Raw genomic sequence first — 24,222 nt, 5'->3', positions numbered from 1 at the left:
GATAATAGATGGCGCTATATTGTAAAACCGGTCTCAAGCGAGGGTGGGCAGTAACAAGCGCCTGGTAACGGCTATTGATTTTCCGAACACCGCCCACAGGCCGACTGCGCGCTAAACATCCCCAGTCCCCGACCGACACTATCGTTTCAACTCTCAACATCATTCCTTATTAGATATTTTATTTAAAAACATATTAGAAATGTAGGTTAAGTTAGTGTTAAAAGAATGTGTTTTAATTTATCGTGTTTTATATTTTTCTTTTATAATACTAAATTAATTTGTTAGAAAATGGAAGTGAACATAAAGATATTACATGACGCCGGAAGGTAGTGATCAGATAATGCCTAAACGTATCCCTTTCCATATAGTTTACGCAACAAGTAAGTATTATAAATATAAATACTAAATACTATGTTATAAAATACTTTTATAGTACTTAAGAACTAAGGTAAAATACTTTCATCAAGAAAAATAGATGTAAAGCATTATCAAGCCGGACTTACTCATTAGAAGATAAAAAAAAAAACAAAATCCTTTAAAATAAAAGGTCAAAAGCCGGAATTAAACATCGAAAAATAATAGGCATTATTTTATAATATATTTGTACTCTTTTATATTATAACTATAATATTTAGCCAAAATTAATGACAATTGATCCATAAAATCTTTATTAAATATAAGGGTATAGAAGAGAGGTAAGTTAAATTTTTGTAATTTAAAACATATTTAAAATATATGTTCACTGAGAATCTTCGTTCATAATTTCATTGATTTGATTCCTATTGTTTAAAAGTAGTCTTATTTCGAGTATCCATACAACTTTTATGAGGTTAATCTTAAACACGAGTTCCTAACCCGTAAATTAATCCATAATTTCAATATGACTATTTGAAGCGAAGCCGAAATAATATAAAGTTGTTTACAAGAACTGACCGAATTCAGTACATAAAGTAAAATTATACTTAAATATTAAATGAATTAAATTACTGTTTAAATGTAATATTATTAGATGTTTTTATTTGATAAACTTAGACATAAAAACAGTTGAACTAAGTACTTATTTATAACTTACTTAAAAGTAATTAAGGCGAAGAAACTATCGAAATGTTTGCTATGTGTGAGACAGATAATATCCAGTCGAACTAAATAAGCGAGAAACCTCGTTCTGCGAGAGTCAGTGTCCAGACATAACGGATGAACTTTGTAAGCGAGAAACTCCGGTTAGAGAGAAACCTTTAAAAGTGGGAACTATATCACGATCCCTTTGACTTTATCCAGGTTCGACTGCATAACTAAGACAAAGTAAGCATATGCCTAGGAGCACGGAACGGCATTTTGCCATTGAATGAAGGCACAAAAATTCTAATATGCCTAAAAGTCCACCACGACGACATATTGTTAACGTAATTCTTTTACATTTAGCGGATCGGCAGCTAATCTGTTTCCGAGGATTATAGCTGTTGTCATTTTAAGTAGGACTACTATAGGAAACCCTAAATTCTTAATTAAATATAAGTCCAGACAAGTTTTATACTTAGACATTTATAAAATTAAGACAAAGCAATTGAGTCGTTCCCACTATGGGGGAGGGCCTGCCTTCAGGATCAGGCGCTGGATGGATAGTGGGAGCTGCTTTGGCAGCTGACGCAGGCGAGGTCGCGGACGAAAGCGCAAGCATGCCCGTGGCCTCTCCATGATGCGTACGAGGAATAGAGGGTTTTGGTGGGTATGATTCCCATCCAGAAGAGAATCCCACATAACTACCCCGTCCCCTCTGGGGCGCGGAGTATGTATAAACTATTCCCTTCTGACAAAAAAGGCTATTGAGTCGTAAAAACAAGCGTAAAGATTAGAAAGCTTTTTCTGTAGACAAAAGATATAGATGGAATTAAAGATAAAAGATTCATGTCGCTCGGAGCCAGACAGTCTAGCCGGAGTGTCTCGATCGATTTGTGTACAGCCGCTTTAATATTCCAATAGCTTTGTAACTTTTATGTTTACGTCTAATATAGTTTCAGCCTCCGTAGATATGTGATAATTTAATCGATTTAACTAACAATAATCTTATTTTTATCCGAAACTAATATTATAAAACGACTGTAAGTATATTTAATATATATTTGTTTAGCTTTTTTACCTTTTTTTGTTTTTTTTTTCTAGAAGTATAAGTTAAAAATACTTAACAAGCTATTTGCAGTATTCACTACTATATTTTTAAATTCTTGACTTCGGACAGACGATAATAAATTTTCGACTGTTAAATTTTTGGTTCATTTTCAATTTTACAATTTCTCTTTGCCGCAATGCAGTCAATCTATTTGTATGTACAAAGTTTGTGCAGCCGGCGACTCGAGCGATTTAATTGAAGTCGGCAAACATGCCAGAAACGTAAACCATGCAATTATAACTTCATTCTTTCATTCCACGCAATTGTATACGTATTACATTGTTTTCATTCAATTTTTTTAGAAGAAGTAGACAAATATTTCCGTTAAATGATAATGTAAAGAATCTTTTCATGATTTCCTTCACAATAAAAACAAAAGACACTTTAAGATAGCACTTACTCTGATAGGTTTTTGAAATTGGAATCTTTCAACTATCAATATATTTTTTAAATTTAAAAGTTACCGATATGCATCCAACTCTGAAACAGTCTATTATGAATTAGCATAATTTGGTCGTCAGATATTCGTTCAATTTTAATTTTATACAGTCGCGGGCAGTCCGGGTCCGTGGATGTCCTGGCGCAGCCTATTTTAAATTATAAAAGATCTAACTACTTATTCTTAGATTTAATTCTCTTCTTTGGTATATGACTTCTTGTAAATCAATGTCTTCTTATCAGATATAGAATGTAGTTTTTCGATTATTTCTCAATATTTGGTATTTCACATGCATCTTACAAATGGTAACAATGTAATAGGTGAGGACAGCTGCTACCCAGCATGCGAGCTAAACGCACAGGGCCCGGCGGCGCGCGGCTGGCGCAGCGCTGGCGCACCACCGCACGAATTACTGCTACGCCTCGCCAACGTCACCAGCGTACACAAGCTGCAGCTGCTGGCGCACCACCAGCTTATACGTATGCCAACAATATGCTATCACTTTTAACATCAATGTCTATTGCAGTACCCAGATAGCAATAGGCATTGCACTTTATTAACAATGTGTTAGTAATTTTGTTTGTTCAAAAGAATTTGCAAAAAACGTCACATGTTTTTGGCATTAAGCAACAGTTTAACGCACAACATTGATGTTGATGTTGTTTCTAATGTCCAGCTGCATGCGTGGAAGTGCTGGTGTCAGGCGGGCTGGTGTCAGAAGGCGCAGCGACGCCATGTGGGGCCACCTACACAAGCGTTGGCCGCGTAACGCTCGCCAGGCCTGCGCCGCAAGCACGCACCAGGGAGCTCAGGTATTAGCGAGGCTGCGGAAATTAGAATTTATTAAATCAGGTCTTGCCTTGAACATTGTTTCCCATAAAGAACAAATACCTCTGAGTCAATCAGTACTTAAAGTTTATTTTACGTCACAGATCCGCTGCCCTTCCGGAACCTACCATCGCGCGTTTCGTGAAACTCCGCTTGTCAGGTCCACATCCACCAGCGAACGACAACGATCAGGTAGGCCATGATTTTATGTATTGGCATGAATACATAGATAAACGATAAATGAAATGATTTTTTTCGTCTTTTTCTTTACGATTACAGGTAGCTTTAATGGCAGTGAATGTCCTGGGTATTGAAATAGATGAAGAAGGTAAAACAACTCCAGCCACTCCCAAAGCCGAGCCAACGTATTCCCCGTATGACGACCTCGCCTTTGTCATGTACGTCGACAACGAGATAGCTGACCTAGTCAGGAATCTTGATGAGAAGAAGAAAAATGCCGTAGCCGGTAAGTGTAGAAGCAAATTGTGAATTGTATTCATCAATCTCCAAAACTTAAAAGTCAAAAATACTCTTGTAATTTAGAAGAGAGGAATTATAATACTTAAATTAAAAAATATACATAATGTTATATCCATTAAACAAAGGAATCCACGTACAGAGGAAAACATATTTGAAAAGGATAGGATGGAAGAGGTATTAAGAGGACACTAATTTGTCGAAACGCTAAAATACTTTTACTTGTTGCTTATTTTCTGTGCTACTGCGGATTCCATTATTAAGCTTTATTCTCAGAGGAGCGATTCGAGTATGCAAGACGTCTAAAGTCTGCATCATCAGCGCTGGCAGCCGCAGGCATCAGGATAGGTCGCTGGAGGCTGAGGAAACGCACCGCTGCAGCTCGGGATGACTTCGAATTAGCGCGTAGAATGCGGGACAGGATCGCTGATGCTTTAGTCGGAGTTAAAGAAGATCCCCAGCTTTGCAGACTGTTTGAAGAGGATGGTGTAAGTAGATCAATTCCTTTTTTTCCTGAGTGGAATTACCTTAAACGACCGAAATCAATATTCGATTATTTTGTATTTATCAATTTCTAATAAGCCACGTGTCTCCTTATTTACTTATTTATTGTTCTTTATTTACATCCTCCAGCCAGACTCCCGCAACGACTCATCAATGCCCCAGGCATACGACTTCTCTCATCACCTGTCACCCTCAGTGGTAGCGGGTACACTCAGCCTGGACATACCCTCCCCTGTGCCACCCGTAGACAACGACACTGAGCCCGTCATGCAGGAGTTTGTTAACGGTGTGGAAGACGAAGATGTTAATGTTCCTAGTGTAAGTGTCCTATAATATTCTAGGCAACGTTTAATCTAAATAAGAATAGTCCATTAACTTATCTGAACTTCATAAACAACAATTTATTCAATCAAACCAAAGAAAAAAATTATCAGAGATAATTCCACAGCCGGTTATTTCTTTTAACAATCAAGTTATTCTCTAAGTACTTAGTTAAGTAAAATTAAATTAGCACTAGGATTTTATGCCTGACTGAACTTTTATAACACTTTTCGATTTTTTTTTCAGTCGCCCGTAAAAACAATTCAACAGGAGATACAGCTAGTCGCACAACCACCTCCAGCACCAATAGAAGATAAGTTAGAAATACAGAAGAAAGAAGAAGAAGAGTTAAGGAAAGAGACTGATAGCCCACGTAGAAGTATTACGCCTAATGCTGCTAATGGTAAGGATCTCATATTAGACTTTTTAGAATTTAAACTAAGAGGAAATGTCGCTTTAAGTTTTCGTTACAAAGGTTTATCGAAAGCCTATTTACCATTGCTTTCTAAGACCAAATTGTCAGTATAAAGCATATCTTCATCCCTGTTACTATCTTTGACAAGACGGAGATAATGATATGTTTTAAACGGGGACTTTGGTTTCTGACACCCACGGTTAGTCATGATGAATATCGTTGATGTATAACAAAATCAATTTAAAATATACCTTATATTAAATACACGTTATAATTTAAAGATGTATGAAATTAAATTATTTTTCCCTTATTTCAAAGGTACGTTAGTAAGACGTAGAAATAAGAGCGCAGGTCCGAGGTCCACATTCGAGGCTTATGAGGAACGTTTGCTGCCCGCACTCAGACAGTGAGTAAAGATTTTCTCTATTTTATTAAAGCGTTATAGTATTCTGATTCTTTTCCTTTACTGGTGTACACTATTCTGAATATAACAGAAAGAAAATATAATTATTATATCGATGATAAATTATAACTACAGTTTGTCAGATTAATATCCTAATTGAAATAGCAATCTTGAATCTTTATATTATTATATCTACGAAGTAATAAAGGAGCATTCGAATTCTAACCTAACCTAACATAATAAAGCTCAATCCACGTGAAGTATGTCTGACAGTTCTCATACCAACGAGTTCCTGCGAGAAGCGAGAGAGGCACGGGAGGAGGAGGGCAGCGCTGGCAGCGCCCCCCCGCGGCACACACACCGACTTACAGAACGAGAAAGAAAGCAAGCTGCCTTGCCCATTATTATATTCGGCTATCCACTGGTAATAACTAAATTATTTTAGTAAAACTAATCCACTATAAGGATTCTCATTTCATCACCATTGAGAGGCTCGGAGTCTACCCTAAGTTAGGGGTGACTAGGCCATAGTAAACCACGCTGGTCATGTGCCGGTTGGTTGACTTCAACCATATCTTTGGAATTCTTCGTAGATATGTGCAGGTTACACATCACGATGTTTTCCTTCACCATAAAAACGTCCCATAAATGTACATATGTAAATCGAAAAACTCATTGGTACATGGTGGGATTTGAACCCAGGACCTGCAATATACAAGTCAAGTGCTTAACCCTTGAGCAACAGACGCTTTGTTCTAATTGACTCTTTGTTAAATATAGTGTGTTTTACAGGTTGAAAAGTTCTATTCAAAGAACTATCTAGATAAAGAAGAGGGGTTGTCGCGTCTGCGTGCGGAACTGACCGCGCCATCTGACGGCAGTAGTAAAACGTCACCAAATAAAACTGCTCGTGCCGCCGCTACTCTACTACAGAGGGCGCTCAGAGACAAAGTCTTCTCCGTCTACAGTCTGGCTAATGAAGTCGTTATTTCACTTTTCAAAGAATTTGTTCCAGATAGGTAATGTGTAACAAGATTTTACTTATGTAAATAAGACAACATCGTCTATTTGCTATGAAGCATTCATAATAAACCTATGCAGCAAATAAAAATCTACATTACTTGTAGAAGCTATTCGCTGCTTTTTCGCTTGTCACCTTATAATATAAATAAAAACGAAATAGTCGTTATTGTGCACATATGAAGACACAACACAAATTCTCTTTATAAAACGAAAGTTGACCACAAAAGACAATCTGTTGACTGCTAAACAGTATAGATAGGTTTTCGTAGTATCGTAGTGTGGTGGATGTGTGGGTAATGGTGGGTCATAGTATTATACAAACTTTAGTGATTTTTACAGAGTGTGTGCGGCGGAAGTAGGTCGCTGTATCGACAAATTACTGCCGGAACTGTTGCGCGCTTGCGGCGACCCCGCACCCCGCGTGCACTCCACCGCACAGCACACTGTCCTTACAGTCGCAGAGTGCCCCCAAGTCAGGTACGATTAATTCTTTAACTGACATACAAAAACGTTCAATTTCAAAGTCATAGTTCATCCAATTTAAATATTATATAAGACGGTTCATGGTACATTCTAATTATAAGTAGTATTTTAACCAATTTAAGAGTTATTCATTGTAGGAAAGGCATAGGTAGAGTCTAGGAAAATCGCATCAATTTCTTAATTTTTAACTCATATCCCAGTCTTGTACAAACAAGAAGATAAAAAGAAAAAGCGCAATTGGTTAGCTTCATTTATTCTCTCGTTTCGTTTATTTTTAAAAGTATATAGCAATTCCACAGGAGTCTGCACATAATTCCGCAGCAACTGGTACGGCCTGTGGCAGCGTCAATGCATCCTCGTCTCGCGCTCTCCCGCTTACAAATCCTCGAGCAACTTATCCTCAGCCACGGGATATCCACAGACAAGAACAGGTGATTTAAACGGTGACAAAGTAAACAGCATGGAACATTTTCTTTCTATTTGTGGTCTATGATTTTCTTTGACATTAAATTACATCTACTTATTACGTTATACAGACCCTTAAATTTTTTATCATCTTATGTAATTGGGAAGCTAATTGTTTTAAATTTTAATAAAATAAAAGGATAAACATATAAATAAAAATAAACAATAATATAAAAAAAGAATGTAATGTTACATAGACAAAGGTTGTTTTTTATTATTATTTGGCGATGATTTTTAGAGGAGAAAAAATAAATGTTAGGGGACACCCGGATTTGAACCGGGGGCCTATCGATCTGCAGTCGATTGCTCTACCACTGAGCTATATCCCCGTTATGTTATTATCACGAAATAATTCATATGATCACAATTCTATTCATTATATATTTGATAACATTAGCTGCGAAATAACACGTAGGCGACCTTATCTAGTTATGGAAAGTTGAATCATTATTACTCATACTTTGATTTATACTTCTTAAAAAGAAAACATTATCATTAGACAATTATCGGCTTTTATTAACCTTATATATCTTTGTAACTACAAAAGAAAAGACATAGTATTCCTTTTAAGGTTTTTTATTGAACTGTAAAGTTAAATGCCAACGTGGGACATGAATTTGTTATAAAACAAGAAATATTATTAGTCATAACTACTAGGCTGAAAGGCGTCAGTTTATTTTCCGAAAGGATTCCTCTGATCCAGTGTAGGTACCGACTTGTTTGAGGCCCGTCTAGTTCGATTAATTCTGAGAAAGGGCCCTGATAAGTACGAAAGTGTCGATACATACACCGACCTACAACACATAATTGTAACTATTGTTTAGTTTATTCTATCGTTTTTTAGCGGTCTAACAGTCCGTCGTCTCGCGGAGTGTGGGGCGGCAGGCGCTCAGCACGCTGCGGGTTCAGTGCGCGCAGCAGCAGAGCGGATACTACTCGCGGCGTACACGCGGTCACCACGCGTTGTGCGCGCACAGCTGCCGCCGGACGACGCGGTCACACGTCGGAATCTCATTTATAGGCATCTCTTCCAACAGTTCGATAGGATTGATATGCAGGTAGGTTGTAGATAAGTTATAAAGACAAATATTGATCGAAAGAGACTGATACTACAATGTCTATTTTATTTGTAACAGAAAATGCTCAATCAAGCACCTACAGAGGAGCAACTTCTGAACGGTACAGACCAGTCAGTGGCCGATGTCAGCCACGAAACAGCAAGCGTTACCCAATCCACTCGCTCAAGCACAACTGCCTCCGGGATGACGCCATCCGGCATGACGTCGTCTCTAATGACTTCATCAATCGGAGCGTCATCGTACAGCCTCAAGTCGAGTGCCAGCGGTGCGACGCTAGCTCCGTCCAGCTTAAGCGGCAGCTTTACAACGTCACGGACAAAGAGTAGTCTGAAGAAATCGCCTACTAAGAAGTACGCACCGAGTCGAACTGCGAAAGACTTTTCAAATTATCCGGGTTATAATAAGTTGAGATTGGATAGCGCTGTTAGTCCGAAACACTCACCCAGGTCCTCTGCAGTCGGCAATGAAAAGGTACTTTATGTGGCTTAAGTTAGTGGCTTTAGTTGTCAAATATCTTGACTTGATCGTCTTGTATAAGGTCCGAGGTTTTGTTTGTCTTTTCTCAGGTACACTTCCAAGAAAATCAATCCGAAGAAGTGATATACCGTCGAACTAATCGTAACACCGAAAACCGTCACTCCATGATCCATTACGACCACGATCCTTCGAAACCGGAACTAAAAGAAAGACCAGTCACAGTCTATGAACCTCTACACATCGACTATCGGGATTCCCCGACCATAGGTTCACCAAAGACAACCAAAAACGATAGAAGTCTAGACTCTTTACCTATGGATTCTCCACAAATGTCTAGAAATGATTTGAGATCGGATTCAGATTGCAGGAGTCTAGATTCACCAAAGATCAAGGCGGAGTTCTTTAGAGATAATGGATTGGATTCACCGAAGTTAGTCGCTGGGTTTAGGAACTTACATTTGGAAGAGAGCAGTCAGATGGATGAAAGTGGTTATTACAGTCCAGGTATGAATTACCATCCTTACGATTGTAAGGTGATAAATTTCCGAAATAACGAAAGTCTCCTTCTTCCTCCTTATAGGAAGAAGACAGCAGATGACTACCAACGAACCACAATACGACGATTACGAGGCAGTCGGCGTGAATGCCAGCAATGAGACCACACCGGAGCCTGTCTGCAAGTTAGTATACAAGAGATTCTATGGTATACGAAAGCCTGTTGTGACGTCATAAAAGGATGTAATGGATATCGGGAGTGAAACATTTCTTAATCAATTTTGTTTGTTTCTGTGTGTTTGTTTTGCAGTACAACATGCACGTGGTGCGGGCGACGAGTGCGCACTGCGGCGCTGGAGGCGCATTACTGGCGACGTTGCGTGCTACTAGCGCGCTGCCCGCACTGCCGTCTGGCGCTTGAGGCTCGCGGACTGCACCCACATCTCTTAGGTAAACTCCCCAAAGCAGTTTCTTTACTAAAACGACCAAGCGACCACTTGTTTTGCAAAAGTAGCTAAGTAAGCTCTGTCTACTTTAAATGGATAGACTTGTGAAGAGTTTACTCTAGAAATTATGAAGCAAGGTCTTCTCCGCATATAGTGCAATTAATAGGTTACCTGTGCGGAGGTTACGAGTTTTGTGAGCAGATGCCAAAAGCATTTTAGTCCTCACTAATAGTATGTTCATCAAAGGATTGGAACCAGTAATCGGAGTCCCTTATGATGGGTAATTTCAAGACTATTACATCATTACGCATTATCGTTAGACCATATTAGTTATCAGTATTTTAACTGAGATCGTAGTAACACGTTGGTTACTTATAACAAAATATCATACCGTAATATTTGTTCTTTTGCAGAAGAATGTTCCCTGAGCGAGGGTCTGTGGAAGGCGTGCCAGAAATGCGGAGCCGCGTTACGCACTGACGAGAGCGAATACCACGCCAACTGTATACGTAAGTCTTTAAAATCTTTTTAATTATCTCAAGCCATTATTATAAACGCGACACGTCACCGCAAATCCAGCTCAATAATGACTCGTCTTTAAAAGGGCCCCTTGTAAAGGGTCCTTAACTAGTCGATGCCAAGACTGGATTATATTTTTATCCATTGTGTTTAGCATTAGAGTATTTAATGTAATTTATGATTCTTATAATCTTATGTAATAATTCAAATAATAAATTTAGTCATATTTATGCATATGAATCATATTATTTACAAGCTAGCAGTGTTTTTGAAGCGTTTGTCACTTGCAGTTTTTATTTTATTTTTATAAAAAACCTATGATGAAATGATTACGAAAATGGCGCTTCTTAACAACACTAAGGTACTTAAATACTGTTTCTTGTTATTTCTTTAGCACTGGGCTTGGACGAATGGAAGTGTCCATACTGTTTAACAAACGTACTTGCAAGGGACCTCCCCTGGCAGCGCCATCTAATGCAGTGCCCGCGAAACCCGAGACTCACGCCTACTTAGCTTATATCTTTAGATAAGTATAAGTATTGTTATAACATTTATTTATATTATTTTTCATATTTCTTATCTTGTATTTGTTTACTTATTTACAATTTTGCAATTTACAAAATAGGTATGCGTTTTATAGGAACGAAGTGTTAAGAACTAGGGAGGAAAAGATATTGCGAAGTCTTTTAAAAGCACAATCAATTAAGATAAATGGTAAAAAGATAAAAAATTAGGATTTATGCAGTATCTATTGTTTATTTCATAAAATGAATCTGAGAAAAAAAAATTGTCTATTAAGTATTTATTTAGGTTATTTAGAATTTAGTGTTAAAACGTTTTTAAAAATTCCAACATTAATTTACATACATTTTTACTAGTTTTTCGAAGTTAAAAAGATTGTAACTGTTAGGAAGAAAATCTGACACTGACCGGTGTATTGACGCAACACTAGCCTTATTAAAATATCGACGTTTATGTCCCCTCACTGTTCATTCTGACACTTGACTTTATATTGACAGCGCGCCATTCGCGCGAAATTCTAACTGATAATGTCTAAAATAACGTATGTACATAACAAGGTCTAATCAACATGAAAGATTGTTTAAATAAAGTCAACTTTTACTTAGAAAACATTTATTTAGATTATAGATTTATATTTTCAATAACTAGATGTATTGTAGTCAAATATTTTTTCGTTATTTCGTTGTAGAATGTAACGTAACTTTCCGTTAGTTATTTTATGAAGTTATTTTTTTCTTGTTATTTGATTACATACTTTTGAAATCAGTGTTACACCCAAATACACAAATTCACACAATTATATATTGTACTGTCCAGTCAAAATAATCCGTAAGCTAAACATGCAATTATTATAAATAGCAATGGCGTCTTATACTCCCTCCAATATTCTGCTAAAAAAAAACAATTATTTGTTTTATTTTTTTTTAATAATATTTTAATACAAAATAGGAATAACTGACAACTGTCCATTGACTTTAATTTGAAAAAAAAAGTAAAGCACAGCTTTTTGGTCCGTGGTTCGACCGTCCAAAGATTATGCATTCCGTCTTTGACAGCGCTTAATACCTAATTTGGCATTTTTTTTCAAAACTGCGTAAAAAAGAAATATTTCATTGTGTGAGAATAAAATATAACCGTGTTTACACTTTTTCGTTGAATTATCAATACTACTAAAATATTATCAATAGAATAACGTTTCAAAACGGTAAATATTTTTTTCTTTGCCATGCTCGACGGCATTGTTTATAATTTTTAAATTTAGCATTTATCCTTTTATTTTTCATAACCATATTCATAAATACTTTTGCTGTAGTACATACTAGACCAGAGTTGGATAGAATGAGAAATTACAGATCATCATTATTCAAGAAATAAAAAAAAATAGTAACAAATAAATTCCATCGCCATATTGGAAAATGAAAAATTGTGATTCTGTCACACATTTTTATGCATATTTTTCGTACTTATTTCTAATTTATAGGCTATCAAAATAAACATTTCTCTTTGGCTATCTACTAGTTTTCTTTTATATTATCTGTGCTGTCTTAGTCAAATGGATTTTAGTTTAAATTTAAGTTTATAAAGTATTTTAAATAAGGATAAAAAAAAACTTGTAAATATAAAAAAATGACGATCTGAGCATGCTGTTGTAGTTTGTAAATATTAGATTAAAAAATATTATAATAGCTTAAACTTTTTTAACGTTAGGTTTTACTACAAAGTTAGAAATAACAACCATTTTCATTAACACGTTCAATGCTATTAAGATTTCGTACGAATATCACACGAGTCGATAGCATTTGCCGTGTTAAACTTAGGAACCTTAAAATATTTAGTTTTATTATAATTTCATTCATCTGTCAATAGCATATACATTGACTTCTGTAGATATGGATAGGTTGTTGCTTGGATGACAGCTTATGCTTCGTTTCCCTCGCAATCGTCAGCGTTAAAATGGAGAAAATCAAATCGGCACAAAATACAACGTCTGTAGCCTATCTCGTGGATATAGAGGTTATGTGTGGAATTAATCAATTCTTTAGAGTTATTTAGTTTTTACGTTATAGATGTAAAATTTTTATTTACTTAATATAAATATTTAGTAATGTTATCTTTACTAAGGGATAGCTAAATGAAACATTAAACAACACTTAAGAGTAGTACAGAATTGTAGTTTATAAATATAACAGAATATAATTAGTGTAAAATAAAAAATATTTTACTATTATGACGGTTCTTTTTTAACATTTCAAATATAACTTTTCTTAACTATCTTAATATTAAACTATATATCTTTTGGCGACTTCGTCCGAGCGAAATTAAGAAAAAAAATCTAGTAATAACGCCTATGTTGTTCATTGTAGCTTTCAAATGAAAAAAGTATTATCTGTCCTGTAATTTTTGAGTTAATTCGTTGTATACAAAAATGTAAATCTTTACTCTTTATAATATTAAGTATGTATTGAAAAATAATCCTTCCTATCAAAACCCTCTAATTTTATAACAAATTCAGTGTTGCCATAGTAAAAAAATCTTATTAAAAATTTGTATCCCTCCCTAACAATATTAAATTAAAAATATGATTCCATGCTGTATGCTATTCGTCCTAAATAAAAACTAAATAAGTATAATATTATTAGAATAAGTGTATAGCTAACTTTGATTTACAACTGTCAAAATATTTGTATAAGAACATTGTTATCTCTATTTTTCAAAGAGAATGAAAGAGATGCAAATATACAGATATTACGACAGTTGTGACTTATCGTAATATTAATAAATTTTTTAAATCCCTTTGCCTTTAACAAAAAAACATTTTTTCTTCTATAATTCTGTTCATATAACTTCTATGTAATAGATTAAAAATATAATTAATTAGAATAAAATAAAAATCCACATCACCGCTGTGATATCGGGTCGGAAACAATTGGTACTGGTATTGAAAAGGTTTGGTCTTCTGTTGATGGTTTAGATGATAAATTAATAATTAAGTAGTTATTAAGATCTTGAGTGTGGCAACATTAAAAATAATGAGTGTACGCAAAATTATGCATTTGTTTTCATTGGGAAATCAAGCGTAAAAAACAACAGTTGTGTTTGGATTTTCAAACAGAATATTTAGTTTAAATCTATAAAAGAGAAACATAAGATACAAGAAATTTGGAGACAGTAAATAATTAACACAAATAGTATTTCAAGGTTATTTTTGGTGTTGCCACATCATATTAACATCATTTTACAATTTAATGACTTTCTGTCCAATTTATATATAAAAATATTAAAAAGCAGTACTTGGTATACATTAGACTAAGTTAAGTCTAAGGAAAATACTGTTAATTATGATTATACGTTTATAATTTAAGTTTTTAATTAGAACAACAATCAAAATAGTATTTTGTCTTTATTTATTAATTCTCATTTTTCTGATAGTACATTTTGAAAAGTATTTCCGTTTGTGCTTCCCTACAACGGAATACTTTTACCATTGAGCTAATTGTTTACACAGAATAAAAAAAGTCCCGTTTACGTTAGTAAGAAGTTTCCATATGTTTTTATGATAATATTATAGTTAATAAGAAAATTAATACAAAAATCCATTTGACTAATTATTTGATATTGATATTGAATTATATATTTTCTACTATTCTACAAAGAATTTATTAATTATAAACAATGCCTTACAATAATTCGTGTATCCGTAAGTGCAGCACTTGTGTTGACACGTCTTACGGAGGAGTACTCTTTTTTACGACGTGCCAAATCAAATGCTGTTTTGTTTTGTTAATTGAATTAAAATAAGTCACCAATGGAACAACTGAATTTATTTCGCTACTTATATGTACTATTTATATTAACTACGACAAAATGGCTCAAATTAACAAAACAATATTGTAACTAATTGGACTGGTAATTATAAAACCTTTAACCAAAAAAAAATGAATATGTCACAATTAAAAAAAAAAACAAAACGCTCAAAATAACGAGTTTATACAAGTGCTTTACAATTGCTAAGCTTCATAAAATATTAAAAAAAATTACTGATATTCATTAAGACATCTGAAAGTGACGGTGCTATAAAACGATCTGTCCCTTGTAATATTTCAAATTAAATATTTTTTGTTACTACGAATATCACTTTGTGCTTGTCTGGAAATGTTCTGGAAATATTTTAACCAGCCTCCGCAATGTTTTTGAATTTTCTGTATACATATTTAGTTATTTTACTAGATACAGCAATTTAATTGAATTTTAAACTCAAAATATGTAGTGTGGAAGATAAAAAAAAACGTAGTAACTGTTGGATTCTTTAAAACAACTTTTTTATTTAAGAGTTTTTTTTATGATATTTCTTTTTTTAATGTTTTTTTACTCTTGTTAATGATTTGTTACAGTTTTTTGTGTGTAATAAAATGTTTTTAGGTTATGATAGAAAATGTAAAAAAATTAATCAGTTACTGTGATTGCTTTTTGATATTATGGTAACATTTTCAGGTGAACCCGTTGTTTTGTTGTAATAATTATGTCATTTTTACTTAATTTTATCAATTAAGTGTGGTATTATTTTTGTTAAATACGCGTTGCGAACTTGATGAAAAATGTTCTTGAATAAAGTTCTAAACATGGAAATCGTTTTTTATTTACTTTAGTCCCTTTTCTTTTAAGCACTGAGCAATACAAATTGATAGGATAAGGCGTGGTATTTTGTGCCTACTTCATTTCCGCCATTTTGGCGCTGACGGTTGTTTATAGAGGTGGTGAGAATGCTAACTAATAATTGGAATTAACTGTCAGTAACGTCGGACGCTTTTAAGTCGGAACAAAGCTAAAGCCGTCATTTCCAAGCAATCATTTATACGGATCATTGTTTTTAAGACAATAAAAAAGTAAATTTGAACCCAAAAAGTAAAATATTTTAATTTTAGCAATCTTTTGACTATTTTGTACAAAAATTAGGTTATGTTTTAATTTAAATCTTTCATCATCTTAAAATAAAACAATATTTTTCAAAGTCAATATTATATTCTTAAATAATAAGTAAAAAATATATTAGAACTCCACTGTAGTAACCTTTTTAGTGTATATTGCCATCTCTTTCATTCTCTTTGATAAAAAAGAGACGACATATGTTATTACAATCGAATTCTACGTTTAGTAAAACGTTATGTATCCATATTGGATTGTGCTTCAATATCGCCATTATTCTTATCCTCGTTAGGTTCAATTTCCTTCGCCTGTACTTCTGTGACGTCATCAGTGTTTGTTGAATCGTCGGGCACGTCGGACGCCTTCTTGAATTTATTCACGTCTGTAAAATTATAAGCAAAAATAAATTTATCATAAAAAATTATGGGAATTTTTCTATACTAAGTTGACAAGAAATGAAACATCAATTCATACATATATCTAAACATTCGCATTTATTTAGTAACTAGCTGACGCCTGCGACTCCGTCCGCGCCTTAGTTTTTTCCAGACTATGTTCATATGTATGCCGAATTTCATCAAGATCCATGCAATCGTTTTAGAAATACCTTCTAACAAACATCCAGACAAACATTCGCATTTATAATATTAGTAAGATTTACGAGTTTTGGCGTGGAGTGACCTAAACAAATGGACAGGCTATACCCCGTATTATTTTGTGCCTATTTGATTCTCGCCATTGGCCCTGACGGTTAGTCAAATTGATGTGTATTCGAGTTAATAATAAAGAATTAACTATTAACAACTAATAGATGCTTTTTCTGAACGGAACAAAAGCAATTTCAAGCAATAAATATATTTTTTTATATAAAACTAGCTGTCGCCCGCGACTCCATCCCCGTGGATATAAAAACATCTAATTAGTGTAGCCCACCCATCCATCCATCCACATCACGTACGTCTAGTTTATAATACATTCGAAAAAAAAATAGTATCCTATGTCCGTCTCCTGTCTCTAAGCTACCTCCTCATCAATTTTCAGGCATATCGGTAAAGCCGTTCTTGAGTTATAAATAGTGTAACTAACACCACTTTCTTTTATATATATATAGATTATTAGCAGATTTTTTTCTTAATTTACTTATATTTCTTATAACATTTAAACTAAGCTCTATACTTGTGCTAGGACATGGTTTACAATAGTCCAAAGGCGGGATTTGAACCCCGACCACATGATCGGAAATCCATACCCTTAACCATTAGGCTATTGGTGCGCCATTTTTTCTATGTTTTAATATATTGAACTATGATACATACCATATTTACTATAATCAGCTCCCAACAATCTTAGATAATGCACAGTGTCCGGTGTGGCGGTGTAGGCACGCAGAGAGTGCACTCCGCGCCACCCTACTAAGGTCAGTTTCAGGTTCGATTCGGTGTCCTGATATTCAAGGACACAACTACCGGTTGCTAAAACGGGAAAAATAAATTATTAATATATTATCAAGTTTTTTTGTTGCTTATATCTTACTAATATAATGTTTGGATGGATGGATGGATATTTGAATGTATCTCCGTAACGGCTTAATAATAATAATAATGGATTTTGATGAAATTTGACATAAATGTCGAACATAGTCTGGAAGAACACATAGGTTACCCCTTAAGTTTTTTTTAAATTCATAATTTTTAATTCTAGTTATAGCACGCGACTTCGTCTACATAGAGTATGAATTTTGAAATACATATGAATTTAATTATTAATATTCAATTTAAATGTATTTTTGTTAATTCAAAGTAATTCTAATACAAAATATTTCTCAATAAGAGAAAAGTAAAAAAATAAACACTTTTAGTACCTAAATAAAAAAAACCTTACCTAAATGTTTAACTAAACTCTGTGTATGATCAGAGAACAGTTTGATGTCTGGTGGATTGCTCGGGTTGTCGTTCTGCAGTACAAGGATCAAATCCTCTTTCAAAATGTTCACTTTACGTACATCTCCTATGTACTGTAATACACTTTGTAAACCTTCTTGTGATAATCTGCAATAAATATATATATAAAACTAATTGTCACCCGCGACTTTGTCCGTGCGGGCTTAGAGCTACTAAATATGCATATAAAATTTCATAAAGATCTGTCAAGCCTTTCCGGAGAGGTATGGTAACTAACATTGTGACACAATTTTATATAAGCCTAGCAATCACCCGCCAGGAATTAAAAAAAAACTTAATAAGTAGTCTATGTGTTCTTACAGACTATGTTCTACATCTATGCCAAATTTCATATAAATCCATTTAGCCGTTCCGGAGATATCTTCAAACAAACATCCATACATCCATCTTAATCGCATTTATAATATTAGTAAGACTAGCTGTCGCAGGGGATTCCGTCTGCGCGGAATAAAAAAAAACCTTAATAGGTAGACTATGTGTTTTTCCAGACTTTTACAACATCTATGCCAAATTTCATAAAAATCCATTGAGATGTTCCGGAGATACCTTCAAACATCCATCCATCCAATTCGCATTTATAATAGTAAGATTTACAAATATAACATAAATATATTTTTAATACATTTAGCATTAATTTACTTCAAGACTTTAAAAAAAAAGGATATAGAAAACCGACATCTTTTTTTAAATGACGTCATCAAAACTTATTAATATAAATTCTAGACAATGTACAACTCACCTGAAAGGACATGTCATATTTTTATTATCACATCTAACAAAAGTCTTTACTCCGGTATTAATAATTTTTAAATTAGCCTCATTCTTCTGTACAATATCTTTAACTATATTTGATACTAAATATATATTCTTCTTTTTCCCAACATGACATCTCGTTAAAAGACATTTAGAATTAAAATCTTCTTTCAAATCGTAATACTCTTTGATAGATGGAAACACATCTTCATCATCACCGGAGAAGAATACAAATGGATCTTCTCTATATCCACCCATTCTTCTTATCTTTCTCGGTGGTTCTTTTTTATCTTCTTTAACTTCTGTTTCCTTCTCCGTGTTCACTTCAACGGTCTTCTCCCATGGTAGTAGACCGGTCTTTTCAAATACAGCTACAAAGAATCCACCTGTATCTTGGTGATGAGGCAATATTCTTATACTGAAAATGAAGAAAATTATATTTAATTTTTTACTTAATAATCTTAAGAAAACTATTTTTTTATTAGCTTAAATCTTTTAAGATTCTTGTAACTCCAACAGATATCGCTTAAAAAGACGTTCGTTAAAACATATCGGTTATAGCGACCAAAGACCATATAAAGGCTATATTTATTAAATACTAGTTGTCGCCCGCGACTCCGTCTTCCCGTACCGTAAGCTATGTGTTCTTCCAGACTGTCCTACATCTGTATCAAATCTAAGATAATCCATTCAGCCGTTCTGAATGATGAAACCAAAATATTATTTGAAAATAAGAAAAAAAGCAAAACTATTATTTATTTTTTTAAATATTTTCAAAACTCACCATTTCTCCAAATCGTATTTTGACAGATCTTCAGTTTTTGGCGGGAACATTTGCGGTCTGACAACTGTCTGCCATTTCTCTGGCACATCTTCATATTTGTCATAAAACACCATGTCCTTTGAAGCTGGTCTCCAGTGTGTCATTCCTATATATTGAAATAAATCAATTACTGCGCTACCCAGAGTCGTTAAGCGTGCATGTAAGATGAACCCTTAGTGAAAGTTGACATTAAGTCCCCACTCAGGGGCTCGGAGCCTGCCCTAAGTTAAGGGTGTTCAGGCCATAGTCAACCACGCTGACCAAGTGCGGGTTGACTTCACACTTATCTTTGAATTTCTTCTCAGATATGTGCAGCATCACGATGTTTTCCTTCACAGTAAGAACTTCGGATAAATGTACATATGTAAATCGGAAATGGAAAATACATTAGTACATGGCGAGATTCGAACCCAGGACCTGCAGATTGCAAGTCAAGTGCTGGACCCCTGAGACACCGACGTTCTTATGCATGAAAATGTTAACAAAGTGAAATTATACTATAAAAAGAAGATATCTTAAGTTATATGAGTAGTTAACATACCTTTATGGAACTTCAATCCTGGCAGCATATCGGAGACATCCACCAGTTTGACACTGTCTCCTGTCTCCTGCAGCAGACGATGCACCACTGCTTCATTCTCAATAGGGTTGAAGGAGCAGGTGGAGTAGACCAGTCTACCGCCAACTTCTAGCAGCTCACAACCACGACGGAGTACACGGTATTGGATACTAGAGAAAAGTGAATCTTACTAGTATTATAAATGCGAATATTTTGATGTATGTTTGTTTAAAGTTATCTCCAGAATTACTGTATGGATCTCACTGAAATTTGGCATATATGTAGAATATAGTCTGGAAGATTATAAACTACTAGTTAAGTTTTTTTTTAATTTCACGCGGACGGAATCACAAGCAACAGCTAGTATTGAATAAAATATATATTTGCATTGTACAAATTGTAGTCAATATGATGTGTTAAATTTTGTAAGCATCTGTAATTTAGTCCAATTTGGGAGATAGCGTAGTTTTTATAGCAATTATTGACTTTTCTGCGCAGACGGAGTTGCAGGCGACAGCTAGTTTAGAGTTTTTTTTTAAATTACACTTAACAGTCTAAAGAACAACTTACCCGTGTAAATTATTTCCATTCCCCGTGGACCATTTGAGCCAAATATCTGGGTTCTTACGTAACGTAGCGTCTCCTGAACACGGCACGTCGCAAAGTATACGATCGAACTTTAAAGGCTTTGTTTTCGTTGGATCCTAGGAATAAAAATACATACATTTCGATATTTCATACAAATATCCAGATAAGCGAGAGTACAGTCAGCTGCATAAATCTTTCTAATATTAATGTTGTTAATATTTGTTAGAAGGTATCTCCAGAGCGAGCTGAAATTTGGTATATAAGAACGCAGTCAAGCAAACATACGGACTAATATGAGCATACAAATTTCTGATATCAAAGTTTAAGTTTCTATAGCTTTATTAATGCAGCTGACTGTACAAGAGACCGGGATATTTTTCTCGCTTATAGAGGTTTCTCAAACCAGAGTTTCTCGCTTTTGGAGATTACAAGACCGGACAAAAACTGTCGCCTATGGAAGTTTCTCGCTTATCCAGGTTTTTTTTTTTAATTTAATAAGCTTGCACTTGACCACAATTCCACTTGTTAAGGTGACAGGTTATATCAACGAGTAATATAAAGAAACTATTGGTTAAAAAAAAACAATTTCAAGAGTTTTTAAATTTATAACCTATTACTGATAATTCACCTTATCATCAGTGGTGACAAGTGTTGGCATCAGTGCGGAGTCATGGTTGGTGATGAGGATGCAGGGTGAGTTTAGCCGCTTGGCCTGATGCACCAGCATGTAACATCTGCTGTTGTCTACGTCATTGGCCATCACAAAACCTAGAACATTATCTTAATATTAGTATTGGTGCCTTGGTGGCTCTGGGATTAAGCATACTTGTAAGCAGGTCCTCGGTTCAAATCCCGGCATGTACCAATATGTTTTTTTCGTTATATGGTATATTTTACCACATAAATGGTCGTCATAAAAAATTAATAGAGTTTTTTTTTATAAAATATACTTACCACTTGGCACTTTGTCTTCATCGGAATGCAAAAATTCTATCAGCTGAGCCGTCTTAGATCCTGGTGCAGCACACATATCTAATACCTGGATAAAAAATATGTTTGAGATAAAAAAAAATTATTTAATTTTAGAAATGAGAGGTGTACCATAACTGTGCCAAATACAAGCAAAATATCAAACCAGATTATAAGGATTGTTTTTTTTCAAATATTGTATTTGCTGAGGGTGAATTTTCTTTTAATACTTGATTTTACGAAAATTGCGTATTACCAATTCATAAACCCCTTTTTAAAAATGAGGAGAGTGTTAATTTGTCTCGTTTTTTTGTCATTTCATAATCACTTCTGCTTGTCCTTGATTTTAATTTTTTTTCCTAAAATAACCAATAAAATTTAACAGTGGTAAAGCCCCCTTTAACATGTTTGCACGAATTGTCTCGGCTCGCCCGGTGAAATACCACGACCACACAGAACACACGCGTCATGTGGAAGCAATTCCGCGTTTCGTCCGTTGAGTGTGTGTCCCGGAGGCCTAATTTAGTCTTCTTTCCCTTTTCATCCTTTTCTAATGGCCAGGTGGCCGCTCGCTCGTTTGCCACCTTATGATATATAAATAGATCCCAAAAAACACCAATCTTTGTTACATTGGTCATAACTTTGGGAAGCACTGATCACTGCAAACTACCAACCTTATGATGTGATTGAACTTTGAGTACCACAGGTGGTATCATTGACACCGCCTCCTGTCTTGACACTCCACCCGCTGCTGTCTCTGCTACAAGGAAGTTGTGCAGTTTGTATAATGGTTCATTTCTACGGATATCTGTACGGGATAGACGGAGTTGCCATGCTATGCCACCGGGATACCTGGTGTGGAAATTTTATTCATGTTATTTATATGTCCAGTATCTCACTGATCTGGAACTATTATAAACCAAAGGGTGCATGATTGGAATCTTCGGATTACTGTATTTGTGAAAAAGTCATAGGAAATGTAAATTTTATTACTAAAAAAATTCTAGATAAACGCAAACATAATACCTAGTATACTAGCTATAAACTATTCTAACTTGAAAAAATAAGTTAGGTAAATATAATAGGTTAGACTGCTAGTCAATAACGCAGTGAACAAAGCACAGAGAGAGAGAGAGAGAGAGAGAGAGAGTGCCAGACTATTGGATATTAGATTATATGTGATAAGAGATGTTTGTCATGGTACTTTGTTACAATATAACTTCAGTCAGGTTGGTTTTGGATAATATATAGAACAGACATTGTATAGGTTCAAATATACATAGAGATAGGGTTAACTGACACTAGCTTGCTGCAACTGCAACATGATTAGGGTAAACACTCTCATACAACTACTAAAACCATATATTTGAAATTTCATGATCACACACCTGTATAATACTAAGTTGTTTTTTAACTACATGTAGACCTATGTAATTGTTAGTGAATGAAATTTAGTTATAATGAGAAAACAGCTTGCTGTAAGTTTATCTCTAAATAACTCCTTCAATAATAATCGTAATTAAAGAAAATTATTTGTCATCAATACACACCATGGTAAGCTTACTGGTTTTATTTCCTCTTCTTCGCCTTTTTCTTCATTTTTAATCTTTACATTTAATAATTGTGAGAAATATTCACTTTTAACAATATTTAATAAAGCATCCGCTTCAGCTTTAGAACCAGTTATTCTGAATGCTGTTGGTAAATTTTCTTTTAAGCTCGTCATGAATTCTGGCCATTCTTCTTCTGGACATACTTTTTGTGTCTGAAATCACCAAAAAAGTTAGATAATACTTTAAATACACAATAACACAAATAAGAAATAAGTAAGCATGTAATTAAGAAGAAATCCGACTTTAATTCAATCTACATTGATTAAGAAATATAAAACCAATAAGATAGTTAGGTTATAAAATCACGTCTATGAAAAATTCTAAAAGTTGAATGGAATATACCTTGTAATACTCTTCAAAAGCAGCATTTTCTCTTACAATATCTTCGTAATGTCTACGTGTATCAGCCGCAGGTTTATCTTGAGGATTTTTGGCCTAAACACACAAACAATTGTGTTAATTTTTGTATACGTTTACATTATAGGGTAACTTTTTATTTAATTTTTTACCTTTTCTTTTTGATCTCGTTTACGTTGAGCGAATTTATTAACATTGCGGTTTTTGCGTCTCATTTTAGTTTAATACCGTCTAAAGTACAAAAATTAAAGAAAAACAGAATTGGTATACCAATTTAATTTGTACATGTGACATATACTGACAGTGACGTTAAAAAATGGAGGGGTAACAAATACAGATTGCAGCAAATTTATTCCAGATTGAATGAACTAGAGGGAGGAAGCTCTTTGGGAGGAAGTTTTGAAAGTAAAAAGTTGTTCGAAATTATTAAGGTATCGAAAAACTAGAATGTTTTTATAGCATTCCACTAAAGATTTCTGGTAGTTTCATTGATTTTTTACCATTTTAGTAACTTTACAAACCAACGGCATCACAGTTCTCATACGTAAGTACTGTGCGTATATAGATTTTAACTGAAAACAAACTGTATCGTAATTGCATAAGGTCTAATATA

The 24,222-nt window shown here is 34.3% G+C and overlaps 2 protein-coding genes and 1 non-coding gene across 3 annotated transcripts; 1 reads left to right on the top strand and 2 right to left on the bottom strand.

The window, feature by feature from the left end:
• The first annotated feature begins 181 nt into the window (after positions 1 to 181).
• On the top strand, positions 182 to 11,313 carry LOC106116730 (centrosomal protein of 104 kDa). Its single transcript, XM_013310740.1, has 20 exons — positions 182 to 380; positions 2,927 to 3,085; positions 3,283 to 3,418; positions 3,539 to 3,626; positions 3,714 to 3,900; positions 4,188 to 4,399; positions 4,545 to 4,733; positions 4,983 to 5,139; positions 5,470 to 5,557; positions 5,816 to 5,978; positions 6,347 to 6,573; positions 6,917 to 7,054; positions 7,360 to 7,491; positions 8,370 to 8,583; positions 8,662 to 9,075; positions 9,171 to 9,585; positions 9,662 to 9,761; positions 9,887 to 10,026; positions 10,436 to 10,531; positions 10,936 to 11,313. The coding sequence occupies exons 1-20, from the start codon at positions 314 to 316 to the stop codon at positions 11,052 to 11,054; spliced, it is 3,441 nt and encodes a 1,146-aa protein (XP_013166194.1). The 5' UTR covers positions 182 to 313; the 3' UTR covers positions 11,055 to 11,313.
• On the bottom strand, positions 7,783 to 7,854 carry TRNAC-GCA (transfer RNA cysteine (anticodon GCA)). The gene has a single exon. It is a non-coding gene; the product is annotated as a tRNA-Cys (tRNA).
• A 4,755-nt stretch (positions 11,314 to 16,068) lies between the features above and the next one.
• On the bottom strand, positions 16,069 to 23,892 carry Nsun2 (tRNA (cytosine(34)-C(5))-methyltransferase Nsun2). Its single transcript, XM_013306021.1, has 13 exons — positions 23,762 to 23,892; positions 23,595 to 23,687; positions 23,190 to 23,404; positions 22,314 to 22,491; positions 21,625 to 21,709; positions 21,299 to 21,438; positions 20,653 to 20,786; positions 20,065 to 20,252; positions 19,485 to 19,629; positions 18,687 to 19,118; positions 17,868 to 18,034; positions 17,303 to 17,458; positions 16,069 to 16,368 (listed from the first exon to the last, which is right to left on the bottom strand). The coding sequence occupies exons 1-13, from the start codon at positions 23,822 to 23,824 to the stop codon at positions 16,223 to 16,225; spliced, it is 2,142 nt and encodes a 713-aa protein (XP_013161475.1). The 5' UTR covers positions 23,825 to 23,892; the 3' UTR covers positions 16,069 to 16,222.
• Positions 23,893 to 24,222: the final 330 nt, after the last annotated feature.

Source organism: Papilio xuthus, unplaced genomic scaffold (assembly GCF_000836235.2).
Source record: "Papilio xuthus unplaced genomic scaffold, Pxut_1.1 DF829758.1, whole genome shotgun sequence".
In the NCBI taxonomy this organism is placed as follows: domain Eukaryota; kingdom Metazoa; phylum Arthropoda; class Insecta; order Lepidoptera; family Papilionidae; genus Papilio; species Papilio xuthus.
This window is presented reverse-complemented; position numbering and strand designations above follow the sequence as displayed.

What these genes read in the sequence shown, in the direction of transcription:
- Nsun2 (XM_013306021.1), bottom strand. Translation starts at nt 23,824, where the DNA reads ATGAGACGCAAAAACCGCAATGTTAATAAATTCGCTCAACGTAAACGA. An exon ending in TGAAGACAAAGTGCCAAGTG is followed by an intron (nt 21,439 to 21,624) that starts GTAAGTATATTT and finishes ATAATGTTCTAG; the next exon opens with GTTTTGTGATGGCCAATGAC. An exon ending in AGGATTGAAGTTCCATAAAG is followed by an intron (nt 19,630 to 20,064) that starts GTATGTTAACTA and finishes TTCAATATATAG; the next exon opens with GAATGACACACTGGAGACCA.
- LOC106116730 (XM_013310740.1), top strand. Translation starts at nt 314, where the DNA reads ATGACGCCGGAAGGTAGTGATCAGATAATGCCTAAACGTATCCCTTTC. An exon ending in ATATCCACAGACAAGAACAG is followed by an intron (nt 7,492 to 8,369) that starts GTGATTTAAACG and finishes ATCGTTTTTTAG; the next exon opens with CGGTCTAACAGTCCGTCGTC. An exon ending in CTGCAGTCGGCAATGAAAAG is followed by an intron (nt 9,076 to 9,170) that starts GTACTTTATGTG and finishes GTCTTTTCTCAG; the next exon opens with GTACACTTCCAAGAAAATCA.